This window comes from Terrapene carolina, unplaced genomic scaffold (assembly GCF_002925995.2).
Source record: "Terrapene carolina triunguis isolate 2854851 unplaced genomic scaffold, T_m_triunguis-2.0 Scaffold66, whole genome shotgun sequence".
Lineage (NCBI taxonomy): Eukaryota > Metazoa > Chordata > Testudines > Emydidae > Terrapene > Terrapene triunguis.
The window spans coordinates 58,445,029-58,462,601 of NW_020664417.1; the positions used below are offsets into that span (position 1 = coordinate 58,445,029).

The window sequence follows — 17,573 nt, forward strand, 5'->3', positions numbered from 1 at the left end:
GCCAAATATGCCACAGAGCTGATCACCTTAAATAGACATGACAGTCAGGGCCGGCTCTGGCTTTTTTGCCGGGGAGGGGCAGCCGGAGCCCCTGGGGGAGGGCGGCGAGCCCCGGCGGCGGCTCCGGTCTCCCCCCCGGCGGCCAGAGCGCCGGGGGCAGGGCCGCGAGCCCCGGCGGGGGCTCGGCTCTCCCGCCCCTCCCCCGGCGGCCAGAGCGCCGGGGGCAGGACGGCGAGAGGGCGGCGAGCCCCGGCTGGGGCTCGGCTCGGCTCTCCCCCCGGTAGCCAGAGCGCCGCGCCGCCCCCCTCCAGGTGCCGCCCCAAGCACCAGCTTGGGTGCTTGGTGCCTGGAGCCGGCCCTGAGAGCAATGAGCAGTCTTTAGTTGCAGCCTTCAGGCTGGAGCAGACAGCAAACACAGTCTGGGGCTCTCACCCTCTGGGCGGGGGAGAGCAACAAGCAGTCGAAGACCTTGTCTATACTACAGAGTTTTGTTGACGCAAGTTACGCTGATGATAAAAAAACGGTATAATTGCATCGCTTGTGCATGTTCACACAACATTCCTTCAGTCAGCAGAGCACATCTACAGTTGGTGCTCTAGCATCGACAGAGAGAGCAGTGTGCACTGTGGGTAGCTATTCCCCATCTTCTGCACCTAGGAGTTGTGGGAAAGCAGAATGGATCACAGTGCATCATGGGTACGGGCTCAACATCCCAGGATGGAGTTTTTTCCATCGCATTATTCTATGGACTTCTCACTGTGTTTCAGGGCACTTTTCAACAGCCCCTGTTTACTGTGCACCCACCATCTTTGTCTGAATGGATGGATCCTGCACAGCTCTCTACTGTTGTGGTCAGTGTTATGAACAACATTGTGTCTCGTCATGCAGTATATTGTGAGCACCCAATCTGAATAGGAATCAGAGGCAACTGTCCTGCTGTGTGCCATGGAAAGAAAGAACACCAGATTACTTTTGGCATTCATGGAGCAACTGCAAATGGTGGACCGTCGCTTTTGGGTTTGGGAAACAATCACTGAGTGGTGGGATCACATTGTTATGCAGGTCTGGGATGATGAGCAGTGGCTGCTGAACTTTCAGATGCAGAAACCTTCCTGGGAAACCCACCTCACCCCAGCACTGCAGCGCAAGGACACCAAAATGAAAGCTGCCCTCTTGGTGGAGAAGCACGTGGTGATCGCTGTGTGGAAGCTGGCAACTCCAGACTGCTACTGATCAGTCACAAATCACTTTGAAGTTGGGAAGTCCACCATTGGGGCTGTGTTAACGCAAGTGTGAAGGGCCATTAATCGCATCCTGATATGAAGGACTGTGACTCTTGACAATGTGCATGAAATAGTGGATGGTTTTGTGGCAATGCGATTCACTAACTGTGGCGGGGTGATAGATGGCATGCATATCCCTATTTTGGCCCTAAACCATCTTGCGATGGAGTACATCAATAGAAAGGGGTACTTCTCTATAGTATTGCAGGCGCTTGTGGATCACTGTGACCATTTTACTGACATCAATATGGGGTGGTCCAGGAACGTGCATGACGCCAGTGCTCCTGAAGACGCATACCTGTACAGAAAGCTGCAAGCAGGGACTTTCTTTCCAGACCAGAAGATTCCAATGGGGGATGTTGAAGTGCCTATAGTGATCCTGGGAGATCCAGTGTACCCCTTACTCCCATGGCTCATGAAGCCTTACACAGGAAATGTGGACAGCAGCAAGGAATGCTTCACTAATAGACTGAGCAGGTGCAGAATGACCATAGAATGTGCCTTTGGCAGATTAAAAGCTTGCTGCTGGCACTGCCTTTATGAAAGGTTAGATTTAAATGAGGAAAATAGTTCCATGGTCATAGCAGACTGCTGTGCACTTCATAGTATTTGTGAGTCTAAGGATGAAAAGTTTCTCCTGGGGTGGAGCATGGAGGCAAATCGCCTGGCGGCTGATTTTAAGCAACCAGATACCAGGGCGATTGGAGGGGCACAATGGGGGGGCTATTTGAATCAGGGAGACTTTAAGGCACCATTTTGACAATGAGCTCCACTAATGTGTCTTTCTATACAGCATTTTGTCATGCTTTGTTAACTTGCCATCTTGCATGAAAATTTTGATGATTGCTTCCTGACCATGATTTGTACTCATCAAATGATCAAACTGCCACTGTGTATTAATTCTAGCAGCAACCACCGTGTGAAAGAGACCAATAAAGATTGGTTATCTTTTAGGCAGTATGTTTTTATTAAATATCAATTATGAAAACACACAAAAGGCTTGGTGGGAAGGGAGGATAACAACGAAGGGCAGGGTAGGCTCTTATATCGGTGTGTAAGTCCAGCTATCTTTTTGAAAGCTGTCCAGAGTGGTGGAGTGATAGGGTACCAAGACAGGCCAGGAAGTTGCAAGAAATGTGTGGGAGGAGTTTGGGGAGTACATAGAAAGCAGTTCTGTATTGGCTGCAGGCAGGGGGCTGAGCACACATTAATTCTGCCTGCAGCGTGATTAGGAACTTCAACATCTCTGTTTGCTCCTTCATCTGCTCCGGGCCCATTAAAATTCCCTCCTGGCTCTCCTTTCTGTCCTGCCTGTTTATTTTATAATTTTCTTTTAAAGTCTTTGTTCATGCCCTGCATTCTGTTTTTTTGGCCTCTGATCATTGGAGCACCTCTTGAAACATGTCTTCCTGGCTCTTTCTTGGTTGCTTCCTTATCTGGTGGAGGTGCTTGGCCAGTGTGTATGGGGTTCCCCTGAAGGCCACATCTTCAGAAGCAAAAGAAACAATAAACAGAAGCATGATTGTTAGTGCATGCACAGCATCAAATCACTATAATAAAATGCACTCTTTTTCAAATATGAATCAGTTTCTCAGTGTCCCTTGGCAAGCACACAGCTCGGCAAATGCCCTAAACATGGTGAGTTCAGCTCGGGGGGATGGGAGGGTGCTTATGATGGGGCAAAGGGTCTTGGTGTTTTTTTTAAGGGGGTGACTGCAGGCGACTAGGGACGATAATGTAAATTCTGCCACCATTTTCCACAGGCGGGGTCATTAAAGCCAATATTTCACTCCTGAGGGTAAGCAAGGATGCAAAAGTGCATCTCCTGTATGTGTGAGGCTTCAGATCCAGTCCCTGTGCTGCTTGCCTGTACAAATGATTGCCGATTGGCACTGGAAAGTTTCTACAATGGGGAGGGAACAAACCAGCTCTGCCAAGTAACCTTCAGCACAGGATTGGCGAGTACCTCCAGGAAAGTTGCCTAGAGATCTCTCTAGAGGATTCCCATGAAATCTCGTTGTGCATTAACACACTGTTCCATCATACTGCTTAGCTGCATAGGAGAATGTGAAGCACAGGCAAACGCAGCTAGTCATGTACATTTCTATCCCTTCACCCATTTCTAGAATATACAAACCCAAAGGACAGCTCTACCTCATATAACCAAGCAGCATCAATTAAAAAAAATTACATCATCCTCCGACTCGACCTCCTCATCCATGACTTCATCCTTGGGGTTGAGTCTGCTGTCCACTGTCTCCAGCCCCACTGAAGTGTGCATGGTACTCTTGGCGGTGGAGATGGGGTCTCCACCGAGGATGGCGTCCAGCTTCTTATAGAAGCAGCAGATCTTCGGGGCAGCATCAAAGCGATGAGTTGACTCCCTTGCCTTCTGGTATGCCTGCCTCAGCTCCTTTATCTTCTCATGGTACTGATGTGTGTTTCATTCATAGCCCTTATCTAACATGCCACAAGAAATCTGACCTTAGGTATCGAAGTTCCTACAGCTGGAGTGGAGCTGGGACTGCACAGCCTCCTCTCTCCACAGTGCCAGCAGATCCAACAGCTCAGGTGTGCTCCGAGTGGGAAAGCGTTTGCTATGTGGAGTTGCCAAGATCAGCTGGGAAGATGTGATGTGAGCTGTCCATGCTGAGCAAACAGGAAGTGGAATTTCAAAAATTCCCAGGCCTTTAAAGGGGGAGGGCCTGTGTACCTGGGTGTAGGGCAGTGGAGTTCTAACTGCTGAGCAGAGTGGTGAGGCTGGTCACTGTGGGGCATCTCCTGGAGCGCAGTGTCTACACTGACACTTTGTCAATGTAACTTTGCAGCAAAAAGCTCTATGCCTCTTGTTGAGGTGCTTTTATTTTGTCAGCAAAGCAAGAGAGTTTGTCGACGAAAGGAGCATTGCAGTGTGTACATCCCCACTGTTTTGTCAACAAAAGCTGAGTTTTGTTGACAAAACTCTGTAGTGTAGATGAGGCCTAAGGGTTCTGGCCCTCTGGGCAGGGCAGAGCAATAAGTAGATGCAAGCCATCCAGCCTAAGGTGGGTAGGCTGCCAACCCGGGGGTTGGAGGTGACAGCAGGGGGTAGGGGAACTTGGGCCCACCCTACTCCACCGGGTCTCTGGCAGTGGCGGAAGGTTCCATCACTGGGTCAGCGGGGATCCAACTGGACTAATGTCTGGTGTCCCTGGGCTACTTCCTACTAACCATTCTGAGTGTACCGCTGTCTCCTGGGGTTCCTCCATCTCCCCAGTGTATATGGCCAGCGGCAGTCCCAGTAGCTGGTCTGGGTATTGGTCAGTCAGCAGTTCCGACATCTCCTCTGGGTCTTTGGCATTGTGGAGCTCGGTCTCTGGCGCAGAGCATGGCAGTGGGCGAGGGATGTCTGCGCCCTTCCCTGGCTCGCTCACAACTGAGCTGTAGGGCCCGCCTTTTAAACTTCCTGTCTTGCCTCTCTGCTTCTAGTGGGTGGGGGGCTGTAGGTGGTTCGGCTCCACCAAGGGTAGTGGTGTCATCCTCCCCATAAGGCTCAGGGGGAGGCCACTACACTTACTTTAAGGCTAAAGAAAACCAAATCAAAGGGGGTTGTTAATGTCTGCAGAGTCCAACTCAAATGGAAGGGAACTATTAGAAACAAGGATTCTGATATATTAATCCTTTCTGTTACATCTGGTTGACAGAATTGGAGCCTCTGTTATGACTATCCTTACTTTTCTCAGTTTGTCAGCCCCAAACAGTTTTGTTACATGGTATCTACTGGCCAGTTTTTGAGCAGCCTGGCTGATATTTTTTAGTGCCAGAACAGTTGCCGGTCAGAAGAAATAATTTACTGCATTTTTTGCTGTGCATATGTGCAGCTGCATGTACAGTGATCTTAATTACCAGCTGCACACGTCATGGCTAGGAGCATGCCATGGCCTCCTGACCAGCACCCGAGCCCGCTCTGCATACGTGCAGTGTGCTGGGACAGACACCAGCTAATAGGGAAGTGACTCCCTAGACCACACCTAAATCCCTCCAAATCTATATAATTTTCAAAGTTCTGAGCTCCTCCCAATAGTTCTCCCCAGCCCAGGGATCTGGCCCCATTCACAGACTGGCTGGTTTTTCTGTGCCTCAGAGGTGGCAGCTCTAATAAGTCCATTAAGTTCAGTGGAGTTACTCCTGATCTACATGAGTGTAAGTTTGAGGAGAGTCAGATGCAACAATTCTGCAGGGGTTCCTCTGAACAGGTGGGCAAAGCTAGGCAAGAGAGGGCACGTGGCTCCCCTCTCCTTTCTATATCACTGCGTAGAGTACAGCCAGAAATCTGGTGCTTGTGTAAGTGACTGAGCTTCTAGACAAATTCTTAAGGTTTGTGATTTCACCCATTCTTTCAAATCAGCAGGTGGGTCCAGGGATAGTCACCGGAGGGAACACACACTGGACCTCCAAAAACAAAGTGTAGGGGCCATTCCTCAGTGCATCCACCCAACATCCCTACCTAGGGATTCCACCCATCCATTTCTACCTACCTCAGCACTCCGCATAATATTGCTGTGTATCATTGTTGGTACCTCCGCACATCTGCTGGTGGGGATGCAGCTTCTACACCCTGTTTATGCAAGGAGCAGCTGCTTTTGTTATGTAAGGGTGTTGAGTGTGGCTTGACAGTTCAAAAGGTCATCCTTCTCAGGCAACAATGCAAAGTTCTGAATGCTGATCAGAACAGAAAACTGCCTGCTGCAGCTAGGAGCAGGCTTTGGCTTGTGTGCTCTTAGTTAGATGTAAGATTAATGGAAGGTATTTAAAACAAGCCCTTCTTGTGTTAGTGTAAAAAAACACCACTACTTCTTTGGTTATGGATGAGATTATGGATGAGATCCACAAATTTAATGTGGATAAATGTAAAGTAATGCACATTGGAAAAAATAACCCCAACTATATATACAATATGATGAGGGCTGATTTAGCTACAACTAATCAGGAAAGAGATCTTGGAGTCATCGTGGATAGTTCTCTGAAGACATCCACGCAGTGTGCAGCGGCACTCAAAAAAGTAAACAGGGTGTTAGGAATCATTAAAAAAGGGATAGAGAATAAGATGGAGCATATCTTATTGCCCTTATATAAATCCATGGTACACCCACATCTTGAATGCTGCATACAGATGTGGTCTCCTCATCTCAAAAAAGATATACTGGCATTAGAAAAGGTTCAGAGAAGGGCAACTAAAATTATTAGGGGTTTGGAACGGGTCTCATATGAGGAGAGATTAAAGAAGCTAGGACTTTTCAGCTTTTCAGACATGATAGAAGTATATAAAATCATGAGTGGTGTGAAGAAAGTGAATAAGGAAAAGTTATTTACTTGTTCCCATAATATAAGAACTAGGGGCCACCAAATGAAATTAATGGGCAGCAGGTTTAAAACAAATAAAAGGAAGTTCTTCACAGAGCACACAGTCAACCTGTGGAACTCCTTGCCTGAAGAGGTTGTGAAGGCTAGGACTATAACAGGGTTTAAAAGAGAACTAGATAAATTCATGGAGGTTAAGTCCATTAATGGCTATTAGCCAGGATGGGTAAGGAATGGTGTCCCTAGCCTCTGTCAGAGGGTGGAGATGGATGGCAGGAGAGAGATCATTTGATCATTACCTGTTAGGTTCACTCCCTCTGGGGCATCTGGCATTGGCCACTGTCGGCAGACAGGATACTGGGCTGGATGGACCTTTGGTCTGACCCAGTATGGCCATTCTTATGTTCTTATGAGATTTCATAATAGCAAATGTTGCAAAGTGTATGACTGTTACAGGAGAAAAGAAACATCTGTTTTAATACCAAATCAAAACTTATCTATAGTTTTTGTTCATATTTTGTATTCTTTTGTGAGTTTTATCTAACTGCACAACTAAAACTTAGGAAAACTCTCACTGGTGAAATGGAATGAAAATCCTAATTAGTGAAGTGAATATAGTGCTGAATGAGCTTGTATACAATGTAAATGGCTACTTACGAATATGCATTGAGTGGTGCTATTGCAGCATTGCATTTTTCTCTGTGACAGTATTCCCAAGTAATTGTTTCACCTGCTGGCCAATCCTCCTTTATGGCGGTCCAAGCGGGGAAAGAAAATAAGATAAAATAAATTAGTTCTGACTTAATGAAATGGTAGTGTAAACAATTACTGACTGTGCCTTTGGATAAATTCAGATGGAACTATTAGAATTATAGCAATAACCTGCAAATCTGTTTTCACTGGGAGGGAGGTTAACTATGGTGAGAGAAAATTGTTGCAGTTTATTTAGCAGATATGAGATTTTAATGTAAAAGTTTTTCTTAAATAGTATCTGTTGTGTTTCCAAACTGATCTTTTTTTCAGGGCTGTTTCCTCTTCTCCATATTTCTTCAATATTGTTGTTCAACACTAGTGGAATCTTATAATGAAAAGAATAATATCTACTCTATGCCACGCTTTGCCTAATTGAAATAGTCCTCTGAACTAGGTGTTTTCCCAGTTTGTAGTAATGCAAAATTTTATAAATAAATATGTAACACTTCTCTGCAATTTTCACATTCTACTTTCTTGTATAATTCTTTGTTTACTTTATTCCTACTTTTTGTATAGCTAAATTATATAGATAATTATCTAACTATCTATATCTTTATCTCAGTATTGTCAACACCCAGTTTGTTGTGACTTTCACAATATTTGGTGTTTCTCTTAAAGCCCCAGTGCCTGGGGTCATTTGAATGTGTGAAAGATTCAACTTTCATTAAAAATACTACCACTCTGATCTGGTAGTTCTTTACATTCAGTTTGCAAGAATCCCATCCAGAATTTTTATTATTCTTTTAGGTTTTAAAAATTATTCTTCAGAAAGAATTAAAAATAAATTCATACAAATTGTACCATGTGTGGCAAGGCACCTCTTTTGTCTCGCCAGACCAACCACTTCCCCCTCTGGCGAAGGTGAGTAAATCAGCCCCACTCTACTCTGGATCTTCAAGCTCAATCTTCTAAGCTCATTGAACACATTGTTTCCAATTGCTATTGAGGTCCTTTCCTCCAGTGCCATCCTAGACCCTCTCCAGTCCAGCTTCTGCCCCTTGCACTGCACTGACACCATTCTCATCAAAATCTCTAATGACCTCTTCCTAGCTAAAGCTCAGAACAAGTGCTTCATCCTCATTCTCCATGACCTATCAGACGCCTTTGATGCAGTTGACCACATTCTTATTAAAACCTTGTCCTTCCTTGTCTCCCATGACTCTGTCCTCTCCTGGTTCTTCTCCTACCTCTCTAATCATTCCTTCAGTGTGTCCTTTGAAGGAACCTCCTCATCCCCGTCCACCTTTCTGGATATTTCAGGATATTTGCTCGATCCCCTTCTCTTCTCACTTGACACCTTATCTTCAGGTAATCTCATCCTCAAATACAAATTCAACTACCACCTCTATGCTGGTGACTCATAGATCTACCTCGCTTCTCCAGGCCTGTCTCCTTCTGTCAAAACTAAAATCTCAGCCTCTCTCTGACGACATCTTGTGGATGTCTAGCTATCAGCTCATTTTCAACATCACTAAAACAAAGCTCTTCTCCCCCCACCCACTCTAAGCCCTCCATGCTACTTCCATTCTTGATCACTGTGGAGAATACCATCATCTTGCCTGTCTCTCAGGGCCATTACCTGGGCATCATCTTTGACTTGGATCTCTGTCTAGGCCCTCACATTGAGGCTTTAATCTAAATCATGGTGATTCTGTATGCATAACATCTAAGATACAGCCTTTCCTGTCCATTCACATAGCTACTACTCTCGTTGAGGTTCTCAACTCACATCTGGATTACTGTAACATGCTCCACTCATGTTACAGTAATTCTCTGCATTCTCTGACCTAGCCCATCATTTTTACCATGTCACCCATCTCTTTGCATCCTTCCTCTGGCTCCCTCTTCTCTATCACATCAAACACAAGCTACTTGTCTTCACTTTCAAGGTCTATCATCGCCTATTCCCACCCTACCTATCATCTCTCATTCGCTTTAGAGATATCAACTCCTGCCTCTGATTGGCCCATGATACCTTTCTCCAGCGCTCATTTGTTAGATTTTCCAGTAAGCGCATTTGTACTTTCTCCCATTCTGCCCTTCACAGGTGGGAAGAGTTCCTTGGGAACATCTGCAAAAGTAACTCATTATCCTCCTTCAAACTCTCTGTTTCTGTTGTGATGCCTGCAAAAAACTTGACAACGGTTTGGCCCCTGGGATGCTGATGCCACTGTGTACTATGCTGACCAGTACTGTCTCCTTGTTCCCTTGTACTCCCTCATCTATCAATCTGAATCCATCTATGGTCTCCTGTCTTATACTTAGTTTATAAACTCTTTGGGGTAGGGACCATCTTTTTGTTCTGTGTTTGTACAGCCCCTAGCACAATGGGGTCTTGGTCAAAGACTAGGGATCCTTGGCACTATGTAAATACAAATAATAATAAGTCTCATCTAGGACCTATTTTTATTATTTAAGTGGGATTTATTTGGTGCAGAGGCCTTGTACTGGACCTGTGTGCCTGGCTTGCCTGTAACAAGTATATATAAGTATAAGGAAATATTGTGATATCTCAAATATCTCAATAGTGAATCAGGCCTTAGTCTTTTTGGGTTGTGTATACAATAGATTGACATGTTTTGGAACTTAACACATTTGCTTTTTTATGTGAAGATAGAATACTATTTGCACACTGACTGTATGTACAATACATCCTTTCTGCTTGCATTATTCTCTGTCATTAAAGGCAGTAACTTTACATATTTTAACATAATGCTTTTTTATTTAAAATGTACATCATAAAAATTAGGTGTGTGTGTCTTTTTTTTTTTTTACAAAATTAATCAAGAGAAAGAAATTGTTTATCCAGTGTGGATGTGTGCTGAATAATCTATAAAGCAAATCTAGCAGTTTGGACCTATAGTTAGTATGTTGTTATTGGCACATGTTTACGTATTTTAGGATGTAATGCCCCATTGGTTTCATATTCTGTTTCTTTATTTTTTATGTATAAGTTCTTAATGATAAAACAAGAGATGGATAGTGCCACCAGTGTTGAAATAATTGATTTGAATTGTATTTCAGGCTCGTGACATGAAAGTTCCAAAGAATCACAGCACTTGACTGTCCCCGTTCAGTAGTTAGTAAGACACTAAGGGCTGGTCTACACCCAGCCGCTAGTTCGGCGGCTGGGGATCGAAGTTCTGGGTTCGACTTATCGCGTCTGGTCTGGACGCGATAAGTCGAACCAGGAAGTGCTCGCCGTCGACTGCGGTACTCCAGCTCGGCGAGAGGAGTACCGCGGAGTCGACGGGGAGCCTGCCTGCCGCGTGTGGACCGCATCTGAACCGCGGTAAGTTCGAACTAAGGTATGTCGACTTCAGCTACGTTATTCACGTAGCTGAAGTTGCGTACCTTAGTTCGACTTGGGGGGTTAGTGTAGACCAGGCCTAATAGCTCTCAGCAGAAATTTCTGACTCTATGACAGGATCCTTGCAGATTGAGAAATCGCCAATATCCAGGGGGCCTGTCCTACGGGTACAGAACTACATAAATCTAAGATGGGTATTTTGTGAATTATAGCTGTGGAATGGAAACAAGACCTTTCAAAAAAAATTTGTGGCAAAAAACCAGGAGTGTGAGTGTGAACAAGAGAGAGACCCATTCCAGAATAGCCAATAGCCTTGTGTTTAGGGCATTCACATGGGACGTGATTCAGAGCAGGGACTTGAATCTGGGCCTCCCACATCTTTCTCTTGATCTCTCTCATTGAAGCTATCTCGCTTTGTATAAATAATGAAATATTCATCGGTTCAGAGAAAGCAAGACTGACTTTATAGAATAGTGGTTGTAGAGCTCACTTGGGACATGGAACATCCAGGTTCAAGTCACTGCTCCAGTTCAGCGAGAGCTATTCTGGCATGGGTCTCCTTATTCTATCCTGGACCTGGGAAACTTTCTGGATGGAATTTTTGTGGAACCAGAAACGTTTCTGTAAACATTTCAATTTTGACAGATCAGCATTCTCTGATGAAAACACATTTAATCGAAAATTCCCAACCAGCTCTACTTGCACATACATGATTAACCTTATCATCATCAAATTTGATATGGGAAAAGAATTTTCCCTAAAGGTCTGGGGAGAGATGCTGCTGTCCTCTGTCTTTTTCACGTTGGTAACTTCTTTCTCAAAGTCAAAAAATTTGCAACCACCTTGTGTTTACTAGAAAACTAAGAATAAAATATGTATCTATGATGACAATAAGCCTATCTAATGTATTTGTTTGGGTGTTTTGAGAATTAGACATGGAATACTTAACCTTCAAGAGTAAGGGCATGCAAGGAGTAGGGGAGCAAGGTTTTCTTTGCTTAGCTTGTAATAAAATGTTTAATGTCTCGTGACCTTACCCCCCCCCCACTTGCCTTTTATGAGCCCCCTAGTGGTTGTGACGCACACGTTGAGAAACATTGCTCTACAGCACTAAACTAGGGTTGTCAATTAGGTTCCAAGTATGCTGAATTCAATGCACTTCTTGTGCTTGTAGTAGGCATTGGTGGATGCTGATTGTTCCTGACTTGTCTTTCAATGTTTCTATATTACATTTTCCCCACCCTCATTTCCGTTCTTCTTGTATCTTCCAACATAGCTTTCTCCCAACCCTCTGGGGTGTGTAGGAAACCATTTTGGGAGGAGGTACCATGTCAGTGTTCTGGCTGTCTGCATCTCCCCAGTAAATCATCTTCAATGTATTTCCTTTCTGTTTGGTTTGATGTGCAATGCTGCAGCTTGCCGTCGTTTTTATGCTTGCCTTGTGTAACCTACTTGCCAGGAAATGGCATTTTTCACAATAAGCATAATATTTTTTTAAAAAAATTACAGACTTATTACTAATAAGACATAAAAACTAGACAGTTTTTGGACTACTTGTTGATTTCTCTGGAAGATGGTGACTTGCCAGTAAAACAGTTTCAATCAGTGTTTTCCCCTGTAGGTAATGCTATATCTAATAAAAAACCCTCTTGGAAAAGCAATACATCCAAAAAAACATGCATGTGTGATATCCTGAAGAAAAGATTAGATTGGATAGTGGTGTCTATTGTCTGACCTATCTCATACCAAATAAATTCCCCTCTTTATATATCTAGACAGGATTACTATGTATAAATCAAGAGGCGGTAATTAGAAATGAATGAATGAAAGTCCCCACCCAGATGGCTTTCCTCAAGGAGTCCTCATCACCCATGTCATCTTACCTTTTCAAAAAGGTGTTTAGGTAAAAGATATTGTAAAGACTATCTTGATTCCAGGTTAACACCAAATGGAGTAAATATGACACAACGTTTTCTTTTAAATTTATTTTGATACAAAGCACTTATCACTCACAGGCATGTGGTCCTAATCTTAAAGATAAATTGATTCATTCACTTCAAATACCACATATCCATTCACACACCATTGAGCTTAACACTATTAAAGGGTAATTTCCCCTGAAGGAATTGTGCCCACTGCAGCAACATTTGTGAGTCATTTTATCATACCAAGGCAGGTAAAGAGATTAAAATAAAAGGCTTCATCAAGTGTACAATCACATACATACTCTTCGTTTTGAACTGTCCATGTGTTCAAGCAGCAAATAAACATTCCTGAACATCTGAACACTTCTGTACATAATAAGAAGAGCTGACTGTACTCAGCCCAGTACCAAATGTTTTGTTGATGTTAGGCAAGTGAGATCCCTCTCCCCTGCACTGAGTACAGTAATACAGAACTATAATTATTATGGAAAAATCATTTTGTCCTTTTATCATTTGAATATAATAAAACCTAATGGAATAAATCAAGGGACATATTTTGCCTTTGCCTGTTTTCATAATCCTCATGATATTTTTATGATTCTCGCCATTTCCTTTAGTTTCTCTACAATGATTCCTTAAGCACTTTACTATTACAGCTTTTGGTGTATAGCAAACACTAAGGTTACAGTAGGGCTTTTGTTATAACCCGCTCTTTTCACATATTCAGACTTTCTCAGAGATTTTACTTTTGGGCTGAATGTTTTTAACATGGTTTCACCCAAAGATGATTTTAAAAAAACGCAAAATCTGTTTCACATTTTTGAGTTATTGGAAGGGTAATGATGTATAGTCCTGATTTTCCTTTATGCTAAGGCTCCTTTACATTGCCCTGACAGAGTAAAAGGGCCCTAATCACATTCCTACCCACTTTAAGATCCCTTTCCTCTCAGAATAGTGTAAAGGAGTCTTAATATAAATGAGATTTAGGGTCATATAATGTTTCCACCATAGAAAGATCAGGGTGAAACTCTGGCCCCATTCAAGTCAATTGGTATTTTGCCATTGACTTCAATGGGGCCAGGTTTTCACCCTAACACTTTCTGCACATAAATTTCTTTAAAAAATTGATGAACTTTTGGGAGCAGATCCTCAGATGTTGTCAAAACTTTTTGGTGGGGGGAATGAAAAATGGCTTTTTGACAAAACAATTTTCCACAAAAACATTTTCATTAAAAATGTTCAGGTTATCATTGAAAAAATCAAAACTCAACTTTCTTCCAGTTTTAACCAACAAGTTTTTTGTTTAAAACTGAAAAAAAAATCACACTTCGATATTTGTTTTTATTTTTTGTCAAAAAAAAAAAGTGCTAGAAAAATCATTGTTGCCTGACCAGCTCTATTAGTTAACACTTTATCTAATCTGTGTATTTAACAGAATTATTTGTTTCCAGTTTTCCATTACTGTATATTGGACACAAGTGATGTGCTGAATATTTTTTATTTTCAAATGATCATGATATTTATTTCCATCTCTATATTTATCCATATGTGTCATATTCAGCTGTAACTTCTGTACTGTGGAGGTAATAAGATTCTTCTGCTCCTAAAACCCTTTTAATAGTTCGTCAAAATGGAAAACCTGAAGTGTCTTAATGATCTATGCATATGCTTGAAACTTTTATGAGAACTGTGCTATATAACAATCTCCTGTAAAAGCAAATCTACTTATAAACAAACAGAAAAAAAAGCTGAGACATACTGTATGAATAAAAGAACTGTGAGTGGAGAAGAAAGATTATTACCAGTTTCACTACTGTACACACAGTAAAAGCAACATTTGAAATAAATGTAATAGACTAAATTATAGAAGCTCAGAGGGGGTGTACACTAAACAAAGAGAATCTCCAAGCCAACTCCTTTCTTCTCCAGTGCATCTGCAGAGGAAGCAGCCAAATAATTTGGATTTGAATATGCTCACCCTAATTTTGAGTCTGATCTATGAATGTTTAAAAGAAATAAATATCTGTCCTGAAAAGTAAAATATGAATAAGTGGTAATATCACAATTCTTCTAGTGTTTCCAACTTGACATTTTTTTATTGTATGAAACAGAGCTTGAGAAAATCTTCCATAACCTGTTCAGATAGTTTAGCTTTTTCTGTTTGTGAATTTTCCATGAGCAGCTGTTTTTTCAGACTTGTTTAGAGAATATTTTCCGCTAATAATTCTTGGTCTATAGATTGTGGATAATTCATTGAAATATTCATTATCTGAAATTCCATATTTGAGCTGTGTTGGTTAGCTATGATTGAACATATAGGACCCAAGGGATTGTTTCTGTTTCCAGTTTGGATGAGCATAGCTCTTAGAATCAGGTTTTCAGTACAAGTAATTACATTTAGGAATCCAATGTTCACTTTCCATGAATATTTTGTAATATTGTGGATAGTTTTATCAATCATTTCTGTCAGTACATTTGTTTGATAGAATCTACATGGAAAGCAAACAGAAGGGGGGCATGAACACAGGCAAAGTACATTCAATTTTTTTTTATCTGAGCAAATATCCATGCAAAAAATATGTTCACCCAACTCTACTATGAAGTCTTGTGACCTACAAAACTGCCCTTCTGCCTCTCTGGTAAACAACCTAAGGGAGATTATGTAGATGTGGTAGACCTCATAGACACTAATACTAAACAAGTGTGTGATAAGAATCAGGCCCCGAGACTCTCCATTAGTAGCACCTATGATGCTACCTATAGAATAGTATTGCTTTGAGTCTGGTGCTTCAGTGCAATGGTGACATCTACAGAACACAGAACTAGTGGATATTTGTTAGAACAAAATAACCCAGAGTTTCCTAAAACATAACGGAACCCTAAGCAAAGGACAAGTTTTTTACTTAAGCAAAGGACAAGTTTTGCAAATTGTATGGCATTATTTTCCTAATACTCCAACAATCTAGTTTTCCATAATAAGCTACTTGGAGTATAATGGCAAAATAGCTCATTTAAACATGCCTGGAGGGATTTCTGGTGCAGATAATCTGTCAACATTATGCACATTTCATTGCCTGCAGAAGAATCCAAGAGATGAATTTATTCTTGACATAGAAATATATTTCAGTAGGGAGACTATTGTGTTAACTTCATATTGAACAGAAAGGTAGGTCCAGACTCTCAGTTGGGATAAAATGGCATAGTGCTAGCAAATAAAATGAAGCCACACCATCCTATGCCAGCTGAGAATCTAACCTGTAGTTTACAAAAGTGCATCACAAAATAGTGTTAAAAATTGTAAAAACAGAGCCCAATTTTCTGTTTAAGTTGCTGTCTAGTTAATGTTTATAATTTTTTTGTTGTTGCTTTTTTTAGGACCACCTCAGAGAACAGTGTCTCCCAAACAGGAACATGAAGAAAGGAAGCATGACAAAGTCACAGACAAAGGAAGCGAAAGTGGGACTTCCTGCAATGAGTTGTCCACCTCTAGTTGTGACAGCCATTCAGAGGCTAGCACTCCTCAAGAAAATGCTGCTAGCACCCAACAGTCAACAGCACACCAGCCAAATACTCTAACTTTGGATCGTCCATCTAAGAAGGCCCCATTGCAGTGGATGCCACCTCCAGACAAACGCAGGAACAGTGAACTCTTTCAAACTCTCATTAGCAAGTCTAGAGAAACAAATCTTTCTAAAAAGAAGGTATGTGAGAAGCTGAGTGTTGAAGAAGAAATGAAAAAATGTATTCAAGATTTTAAAAAAATCCATATTCCAGATTACTTTCCAGAGCGCAAACGGCCATGGCAGTCTGAACTCTTACAAAAATATGGGTTATAGTTAATTGCCTCCCTCATGAAGTATCTCTGGTGCATTTGATGTTTATTAAAGCACTATCCTACTGCTGTCCTCCTTATGGTCCACTCTGCAGTCAGAGTGATTCCTACTGCTTATTTCTTTCTGTGAACAGTGGATGTTGGATAGTACATGGTTTCTTAAAAAAAAATTAAACAAAAACAAGATGAATCTGGTCTAAACCATTTTATATTAGTAAAACAAAATGTGCATGATCAAGAAAGTTGGTTTTCACACTATAATCATCTGGGATTCATTGTCATTTTGTAACTCATCAAATAAAAAACCCAATCATCAGATCACTGCTCACTTTATGTCATCAGTAAAAATGACTCAACCTTGCTATGGATGGAGAGAAACAGGGTTTTAAATTTGATAGGACTGGTTACAGAATCAAATCCCAATACTCTTTCAATGTTAATGCAATAAAGCAAATATCTATTTTGCATGAGCACAATGTTACAAATAAATCACACAAGAACAAGAGGTTTGTCTGTTGCTTGGGTAAATATTTGTTTAATGCCAAGCCTGTAAGCGTAAAATGTCTTGGGGATTGAATTTGCAGATCTGTGATTTTTTTGTGTGTACAGTGTTCTGTATGTAAGGATGGTGTAAATATGCCTTATACTGTTTCATTATTGCACCAACATTCATCTATTAGTGCTTGTCAGAACTATTTCTGTGAAATGCAAACTTAATGGCAGATTGTGAAAACTGGTTTGATGGTCTGAAAGTTTCTGTTATCATGTTAGTCAACAAAATTGGAGAAAAATAAAAAAGACATTAATGTATTTATTAAAAAGAACCATCTGGTAGATTTTCTCAGCTATCATTGTCTTCTTTGAGTAGATCTAAGGCTAATTGTTACAATTTGTTCTGTGTTTGCATAACACTTCAACTCTGTTACTGAAAAAAACAAAAACAAAGAAAATATGTTTCAACAGCCGGTGAGTAAATGTTTGGGTGCTAGAGTTTAATTGGAGTTTTTGACAGAGACTCAGTAAGATCAACAGAACCACATTACTGATTTTAAAGCACACAACCATGATAAAGATCTCAACCAGGAGTGCACTAATGTAATATTTTAACTGACCAAACAGAAAACGGTTCT

At 41.6% G+C, this 17,573-nt stretch overlaps 1 protein-coding gene across 1 annotated transcript in view; it reads left to right on the top strand.

Moving 5' to 3' along the window:
* Positions 1 to 17,223, top strand: part of KCTD8 (potassium channel tetramerization domain containing 8) — a 161,035-nt gene extending 143,812 nt beyond the window's left edge. Inside the window, exon 2 of the mRNA XM_024211697.1 lies at positions 15,987 to 17,223. Within this exon, the coding sequence (XP_024067465.1) occupies positions 15,987 to 16,447 (461 nt within the window). The 3' untranslated portion in view covers positions 16,448 to 17,223. The remainder of the gene's footprint in view (positions 1 to 15,986) is intronic.
* Positions 17,224 to 17,573: the final 350 nt, after the last annotated feature.